Consider the following 9,398-nt stretch of genomic DNA (forward strand, 5'->3'; position numbering starts at 1 on the left):
GAAGTGATGAAGATTTTAGGATAAATTTATGGAGAATGAGAAGTAAATGAACAAGGTGACACTTGGTCACACCACTGGTGGGGTGGGTACCAACACCTCCAAGGGAAGTGACAACACCTGCAGGTAGTGATTCTGTTGGATTAATACATTCAGAAATTCAGAATCTCTGGGCTATAATTCCTGTGGTTGGTGTGATTTGGGGTGCTCTGACAGGAATTTTTGGTGTTTGGAGGCAGGGTGTGGTTCCCTCCTGTCCCAGTGTGGGAGCAGGGTTGTGTGGAAAACCTCCTGTGACACCTGGGTGGGTTCTTCACTGTCACACAAGTGACTTCTGTGCTCTGGAGGGGCTGAACAGAGCATTTCCAAAAAGTGCAGCAGTGGCTTGGCTAGAAATGGTGGAAATTGGACCATTCTGGGGTCTGAGAGAAGGCGAGGGAAACAGGGAGAGAATTGCAGTGCAGTTTCCTGCTGCTGGTTGTATTTCCATCACACTTAGCTCAATTAACACTTTGTTAATCTGAAAAAGATCAAGAGTCCTGATTAATGCAGGACTCTCTTGGTTTAAAAAAAAAATCCAATTGCAGGATGTGTGAGGCCCCATTCGATTTGCCAGCTGAATATGTTATTTTTTGCCTTGATTCTCAGAAATATTTGAGGGGAAAAGAAAAAATTTGTGAGGACTTCCATGCTGTAGCCTAATGGAAATCCCCTGTTCAATCAGATGCAGAGGGGATTATTGTTAATATTTTGATATTGGTGTGGTGGGTTTATATTGCAAAAGCAGAGTGAAGGAAATGGAAAAACCTGTGGAGGGGAGATCCATCAGAGATAGGGCTCTGATGGGGAGGATTCAGTTCTCCATAATACTGAAAGGAAAAACAGGGTTTGCTCTCTGGACTTTTCTGGAAAACACAAATTGTTTTCTGGGAGAACATGGAGTATGGAAATGCTTTGCTTCAGTCTGGGGTTTTTTTTAAGCCTTGTTGATTCTCAAGATTTCTCTGCCTTTTTTATTTCTCTGTTCACCCTTATGGATATGAATTGGATACTCCAATCTCCAGTGGAGCTTTTTGGGGTGTTAGGAGCAGCAGAACTTAGAAATATTTGAATTATTTACTGTAGTGGGAAAGCTGCTTAATGCAAATTTAAATAAAGTTCCAATCTTCCAGTTTGCTGTATTTAGCAGTCTGGTGAGGTAAACTTACCAATGTTGCACCTATGGTTCTATTTCTTTGGGAAAACTCCAGAACTTGTCAGGAGATGTTTCCTCTCTAAAAGTCATATATTTTTCTACCCAATATCAAAATAACAAGATATTTTGACAGAGATTTTTTAGGTATTTCAGTGGAAGAGGAGAATGAAGGTGGAGATGATGCAGGAGCTGATCAGAATTCTTCCCATTTTTCATAAATCACAAATGGTTTGTTTTGGAAGGGACCTTAAAGCCCATCCAGTGCCACCCCCTTCCACCATCCCAGGGTGCTCCAAGCCCCCTCCAGCCTGGATTTGGACACTTCCATGGTTTAGTGGGCACACCAGCACTGTGTTCACCACTAAACCATGTCCTGCAGTGCCACATCCAAAGTGTTTTTGGAACACTTCCAGGGAGGGTGACTGTCACCCTGAAAATTAAACCTTCTGATAATGTTTTCATAGTTTTAGTTGCTTTCCCATGAAAGTCCTGTAAACATAAGTTGTTTATCACGTTCCTTCTGGGAAATGTCTTTTGATGGATGTTTTGCATGACCAGTGTGCAGGGAAGGTGGCAACTTAAATTATCCAATCCTTGTCATTGTTGGGAATCTGTAAATACTGGAAAAAATAAAGTCAGGGGTTTTTGTTCTAGCACTGAAAGTAGTAGTGTGAATCATTTTGTGTCCTTTAGTGACAGGTGACACCACCCTTCCCTTGTCAGCCTGTTCCAATGCTTGACAACCCTTTCTGTGAGGAGATTTCTCCTCCTAGCCAGCCTAAATAACAAAATTAGGATGTGGACAGAGGAGTGTGCATTGTACATCCATCAGTGCCCTTCATCCTGGAGCATCCCAACCCAGTTGCCTATGGATGTGGATTGATGTCCTGCAGCTTCATTCTTCTGTAAAAATAAACCTTCTAAATATTGCTGCCCAATGAATATGATAAACAAGGCAGCAAACAGGAGCTGCACTCACTCAAGGTTTCATCTATAAAGCTTAGTTTGACTTGGAGAGAGCTCAGAGGGTTATTGATAGTTCTCTGCTGCTCCCTGCATCCCGGGTTTTGTTCTGATGGAAAAGCTGATCCTGGAGTTGTTATAGTGGTGGAGCACATGGGGTGAGGTTCAGTGCATCTGGTTCAGGGCTGTCACACCAATAAACATGAAGAATGTGAGCTGGTTTGGCACATATGTAAACTTTTACTGCTTGTTTGATGACTTCTGCAATGAGATGCTGCTCCAGAGGAGCTCTCCCATGTCCTCCAGGAGGGAGGAGGAACATGGAAAAAGTTGGTTGGAAAGGAGTTTCTTTGTGGTGCCACCAAACATTTGATTATTTAGCAGTTGGGTCAAAGAAAATAAACCACAGGGAACCTGCCATTCCTGAACTTCTCCAAGCTGAGTGAGGTTGCTCTGGTTGCTGTGTGTCTGTAATGGAGGAATTGTGTAAGAGCTTCCCAAAATTCAGGGGTTTAGGTTTACTTTTGCTCTAGTTATGCAAAACTGTCAGTTTGATGGTTTTTCTGCTCTCTCACACTGATTATATTACTCACAGATGTGACTTCATTCCACAGCACTTAATAATGGGATTTGAGGAGATTCTCTTATTTGGAAAACAACTAATTGTTGTACAGCTGGGAGCAGTGGGCAGCTCTAAGTCACCCTGCATGGACCTTCCTGGCTTCACCCCTGCTCTGTCACTCACAGAATCCCACAATGGGTTGGGTTGGAAGGGATCTTAAATCAAATTTCATCCCATCCCCTGCCATGGGATGTCCATCCACTGCACCAGGCTGCTCAAGCCCTGTCCAGCCTTGTACACAGGGAAGTAAATAAAATAAATACAAGAATTTTTTTGGTCTCTCAGTGTTGCAGGAAACCTCATGAAGTTCAACAGGTCAAGTGCAGGGTCCTGCACATGGAGGGATGGGAAACAGGGAATGGTTTCCCAGAGGGCAGGGCTGGGTGGGATTTTGGGCAGGGATTGTTCCTGGCAGGGTGGGCAGGGGCTGGGATGGAATTCCCAGAGCAGCTGGGGCTGCCCCTGGATCCCTGGCAGTGCCCAAGGCCAGGCTGGACATTGGGGCTGGAGCAGCTGGGACAGGGGAAGATGAGGAAATAAATGGTTTTTAAGGTCCCTTCCATCCCAAACCGTTGTAGGAACCTTTTATTCTCTTTGCTGATGGAGTTACCCTGTGCTGCCTCACAATTTCTTGTTCCCTTTTCTCCCAGTTTCACATGAGCTGAACTCTTTGGATCACAGGATGTTTTGCCCTGGCTGTGGTCTGGACCAAAGGTTTGGTGTCTGGCTGGCTGCAGTGGACACACTGCTGTTGTTCTGTCCTGTCCTCCTGCAGGGATGGTGCAAACCAAACTCTGAATACAACTCACACATCCAGACTGGGGTGGGTTTTTTTTTTTTTAGCCAAGATGAATTTGACAAGTCTGTTATTGTTGGTCTTGTCCAATATTGAGAAATACTTGGCAGCTGTTTCCAACTACATCCTATCAGTAATCGTAAAACCAGACTGGTAACAATGGGAATAAAAATATGCTTCTTTTCCTAAGGAATGATTGATTTTTTCATATGTTTTCTTTTCCAGCAGACATATTCTATTTGTGTTCCAGCTGTTATTTGCATAACACTGCTGCTCTAAACCACTGAATCTACTTTGTTGTCACAACAATCCTGTTTTAAATAAGTGTCACAACACATCGGATTTTAGCTGATAAACCAGCCATGAAACTGCTGCTATTTCACATTTTATGAAGATCACTATGCTGCTAGTTAATGGTTTTTTTTGAGACTTTGATTTAGGTGCTGACTTCTGAGGATGGATCATTTTAAGCTGGAATTTTGAAAGTGAATGCTGTAGTTGAGGAAACTTGAGATATGCTGTTTCCTTGCTTTTTTCAAATTGCTTTTGAAAACTACTCAAACCCTTGGTGAAAACTCCTGCAGTGAAAGAGGATTTTATTTCCTTGAACAGGTGAATTCCAAGCAGGGAGGATCTCCATGCAAGGAGAAACACGTGGTTCTGCTCAGCCCCGTGGGAAGGATGGAGATATCGGGGTGTGAAACGGGCGTACATGAAATAAAACTTCCCAAAATGAGCGAGCTGCCAAGTGGGTGAGTTCATGTCCTATTGATCTGTGGCTGTGCTCCTGCTGGAGGAAGGAGATTGCCTGGAGGATCTGAGAGCACACTTGTTTTTGCTAATCATACTAGGAGGAGGCTCTTCTGCCCTTAAGGACTCCAAAATACATCAATTCCTCTGCTGCCTCAAAAATATTATCAAACATTTTAAATTATAAGTGCTTTTAATGGAAGTTTTGAAAGAATCTCCTGCCTCCCTCAATTTTTGGCACACATATAAATGTCACTAAGGTTAAAATCTCCTTGCACACCTCACAAATCTTGGGGACCTACATCTATTTTTATATTTTTATATATAGATCCGTGCTCCAGCAGGTAGAAGCAGGATTGACTGATTGTTTTAATTACTGTGTGGTACTCGTGAGAGCTTCAGTTGTTTTTCCAGAGCTGTAATGTCTTCTGGAGTTTGGAACAGATCCCACGTGGCAGTGGAGATGATGTCTCAAATCCTGGCCTGGCTGAGGAGGCCTCAGTGCATTTTCCTGTTTGTTGTAAGTTGTGTTCAGTCTGCTGGAGTCCCTCTGTCCTGCTCAGATCTTTGATTTTTCCCTTATTTGTGAGGAAATTTCAGTGACATTTTTAGAAGGAACTTTGAATTCATTCAGAATTAGATGCTAAATTTCTATGCCAAATTTCTTTGCCAAAATCAAGACTTTGTCTGACTTCTCTAAGACTGGTCTTTCAACTGGTTTTGGTGATTAAATTCCACTTTTCCACAGTCTGCTGCATCAATGCAGGGTTTTTTTGAGACTTTGATTTAGGTCTGACTTCTGAGGATGGATCATTTTAAGCTGGAATCACTGACAAGATTCAAACAGGTTTGGCTTCTTTTCCCAACATTGCCTTTTTCTCATACTGTGTTTGCTTCTGAAGTTCTCCATGGATCTGTAGGATGCCTGTTTTCCTATTTTATTCTTCTTGTAACTGAGATGGGTGTAAAATTAATCAGGGATATGGAGCAGAATGTGTGTTCTGGTTGAAATACAGTTTTACCTTCCATACAAAAACTCTGAAGCCTCTGGATTTCACAGTTTTCCCAATTCCAGTGGCAGGGAAATAACTGCTTCACTTCCTTCAGATTCTGGTTTAAGTGCTGGATTTCTGCTGATGAGGGATGGAGACAAATGGGCATTTAGGACAAAGTTGGCTTTTCTGCAGAGCAAAATCTGCCTGGAGAACAACCCTGGGGATGAGGATCTGCACCCTGTGGAGATCCATACCAGAACATCTGGTAAAAGAATCTGGTTTTGTTTTACCAGGACACCTGGTTTGCTCACCTGTAATGTGGCCATCTTCACTGGTTGAAGGTTCTCATGATCTTGTTCTTCAGCAGAAGTTGGACAGTTTAGACCCTTTCCCCAAAATTTATATTTAATTTTAATTTTCACCTGTTCTAGAGCTTCACTTTTCTCAGTGTTGAGCTGCCTTCACCTCATCTTGAGGCATTGGTGGCATCTTGATATCTCTTAACCTCACAGGCTGTGTGATTTATGTACAAAAATTGTTACATTAGAGGGTTTATCACTCAGGAATAACTCTGAAGTTAAAGGCAAGAGTATTTTTATGATTACTTTAAGAATTTAAATCTGAAGAAGAAAGGTGGGACTTCCTCTTGTCTTTAGCACTGATAAAGTTCTAAAAATTTTAAAGCCATCTGTAAATGTTTGTGCTGAAGTATAACATTTAATCTCTTCTCCTCATCGCTAGTGAATAGTTGTTAAATCTGGCCTCATTATTTTCGACAGAATAAAATAAAAACAAAGCAGTGCCTGGTGTTTCTCCTAACTGGCTAATAAACACTATGGCAAGAACATTGGGTGGAAAAAAAAAAAGAAGTAAGAAACATAAAAATTGATTTTAATGGACCCCTGTCAGAGAGAACCATAATGAGCACAAGTCTGGTAATAAATATTGGTATTCTGCTCCACGGTGCTTGGGACTTCTCATGTGGAATTGCATGTAACAATCAATAGAGATTTTAGGGTTTTTTAACAACAAAAATAAGTAAACCTTTGAAATATATAAATACTTAAGACTTGCAATCTGTCAGACAAACCTGGTAGTTGTAGAAAGATCTGATAAGAGCCCCTGGTTAATGGCATAATCGCTTTGTGGAGATCTCGCTCTGTTTTACAGCTTGTAAAATGCTGAGCAATTAATCACCTGAGATTACAACCTCCTCACTGATGGCTCTCCTTAAAACTTAAGAACACAGACTATAATGGAGCCTAAAAGGAGAAGCAACAAAGTAAAACCCAGTTTCAGTATGCTTGAAAGAAATTGATCTATTAATGAGATGAAACTAATTGTAATAACCTGAGGTTATTCTGCTCCTCGGGAAGCTGCCGGGGTTTAAAAGTCCAGACACGTCACAGAGGGATGGTTCCTTTTGGAGAGGAAGCATCTTTATCCAGGCTTTTGAAATTCATCATGTGGATCCCATTCCTGGAACTGGATGGGGCTGGAGCAGCTGGGACAGGGAAAGGTGTCCCTGCCATGGCTGGGGTGGCACTGGGTGGGCTTTAAGGGCCTCCAGTCTGGAGTTCTGTGATAAGGATGCTCTGATCCAAACAGCTCCCTGAAGGTTTGACATCTTCATCTGGAAAAATTTATCCATTTCTAAAAACTTCAGCTTCACAGTTCATATTTTAAAAGAACCCTTAGGTGTGTATAAGCTGTGTATATGTATTTTATATATATATATATATATATAAAATATGTATGTATTTTAATATATATTATATATATAATGTAAGTTATATTATTTATATATATAATGTAAGTAAATATAATTACATTATATATATGTAATTTATATATATAATATGTAATTTATATATATATAATGTGTATATATTATATATAATGTGTATATATATTGTACATATATATGTATAAGGTATATATAAATAATATATATAAAATATATATTTATATATTATTTATACATATATATGTACAATATATATACACATTATATATAATATATACACATTATATATATATAAATTACATATTATATATATATAATTTATATATATAATGTAAGTAAATATAATTACATTATATATATGTAATTTATATATAATATATATTATATATAAATATAATGTGTATATATTATATATAATGTGTATATATATTGTACATATGTATATGTATAATGTATATATATAAATAATATATATAAAATATATATTTATATATTATTTATATATAAATAATATATATTATTTTATATATAAATAATATATATTATTTATATACATCATGTATGTTATTTATATATTTATTTATACAATGTAAGTTAATATATATTATTTTATACACTATATAATAATAGTATATAATATATACATTTCATGCTGTATCAGCTGTTGTGGTTTTTCTTTCAGTACATGCCAATCTAATGATTAGTTTTCATTGATATTCCTCCAACATCCCCACCTGAAATATTGCAGATGTTTAACACTTCTTGCTCATATCCAAAAGGAAAACTCCCTTTCTTTTACTGTTATTTTACTTCAAAGCGTCTTCAGCAGCTTTGGAGTTTCAGAATTAGTTGTTTTGCTGTTCTGCTGTCAGCTGTGGTGCTCCCACAGCAGGATGACTGTGTTTTGAGAAGCCTTGTTTCATTGCAGAGGTGCAGGAGTAAATGATCCCCTTGGAGAGCAGGAACACAAACCATGGCTTTCCCTCTGCTGAGTATTCACAGCACAAAACCCTTTGGAAAGGATGCTGCTGACTTGGCATGGGCATGGCAGCAGGTTCTCCCTGTGCTCCAAAAATCCAGATTCTCTCAGGAATTCCCTTTTCCCTCAGGAAAACCAGCCTGGTTTTCCAGGGAGGTTCTGAGGGAGCTGGAGGGTTTCAGTAACAGGGCTGTGGTAAAACACGTTCTGAGGAAAACTGAGCAGCTTTCAGTGTGTGGTTAGAAAATCCTGCTGGGCACATGGGGATGACCACCATCATCCTGCTGATGAGTGTGTGTGACATGAAAGTTAAATTTGCCATCCAGAAGGTGGGCACAGATCCCAGGTGATGCCCATAGCCCTGGTGTGGAATATTATTTATTCTCCCTGGGATTTGAGGATACCACCAGGGAGTTTTCCACCGAAAAGCTGGGCTGAGCAGCTGTGATCTGTCACTGTGATCTGTCACTACATCATGGGGCATCCTCTGTGTTCCCTGCAAGTTATTTGCAATTTTCCTTAGTGTTCCATTTCCCTCCATCTTACTGAGGGAGACAAGAGGAGGAGGAGGAACAAGGAGCGAGTTTGACTCTTCCCGTATTATTAACCTGCCTCAACATTTAGGGTGAATCTGCAGTTCAAGAGGTTCAGCAGGGTTTCAGTTAGCCTCTCTCTGTCAGTGTAACATCATCAGAAACACTCCAGAATCTCAGTTTAAGCAGATTTCCAGCAATTAGAGATGGAAGGAAAATCTCAGGTGTGTGCAAAGGCAGCAGGGAGTCTGATAAGATCCTAGAACAATAACTTGGAGAGGTGTGAACCACTCTGTTCATCTCTGAGGTATTTAATCACAGCCAGTGGTGATGGTTTAAATGTCAACTTTGCTAACTGTTTCATTCCTCATACTGTAAAATTTACTGTGAGTGATATCTCACTTTGATGCCACAAGTGGGAGGCATTTGGGAGAGTGCCACTCCTCCTATTTTTCCACTGAGCATCCTCCAAGGCTAAGAAACTTAGTGGGGCTCAGGGGCACAGTAAAAACCCACTGAAGGAGGTAGGGGTGTGACTGCTCTGCTGCTTGGAGTGGATTCCTGGTTTGCCATGAGCATCTGATATGACTTATGTGAACAGGGGATTATTGGCAGTGAGGCTTGGAGGAGGCTCCTCTCCTCCTCATCCAGTTCTGCCTTGATTATTGTGTAAAAACAGAGATTTTCTATTTAAAATGGAACAGGATACAAGCTGAGTGAGCCAGAGAACATCCTTGGGGTAAAGAAATTCATGGGTTTGGGATGAGCTCTAAATGGAGAGTGGGAACAGGGAAAGGAACGGAGCTGAGAAGGGGCTGGAG

General features: G+C 40.2%; 1 protein-coding gene across 5 annotated transcripts in view; it reads left to right on the forward strand.

Moving 5' to 3' along the window:
• MGMT (O-6-methylguanine-DNA methyltransferase) overlaps positions 1 to 9,398 on the forward strand; it is a 145,440-nt gene that overhangs the window by 15,613 nt on the left and 120,429 nt on the right. For all 5 annotated transcript variants that reach the window (XM_033515742.1, XM_015633905.2, XM_015633907.2 and 2 more), the window contains exon 3: positions 4,186 to 4,325. In XM_033515742.1, coding sequence (XP_033371633.1) covers positions 4,186 to 4,325 — 140 coding nt within the window. The remainder of the gene's footprint in view (positions 1 to 4,185; positions 4,326 to 9,398) is intronic.

The sequence above is a fragment of the Parus major genome, chromosome 6 (genome assembly GCF_001522545.3).
Source record: "Parus major isolate Abel chromosome 6, Parus_major1.1, whole genome shotgun sequence".
Taxonomy (NCBI): Eukaryota; Metazoa; Chordata; class Aves; order Passeriformes; family Paridae; genus Parus; species Parus major.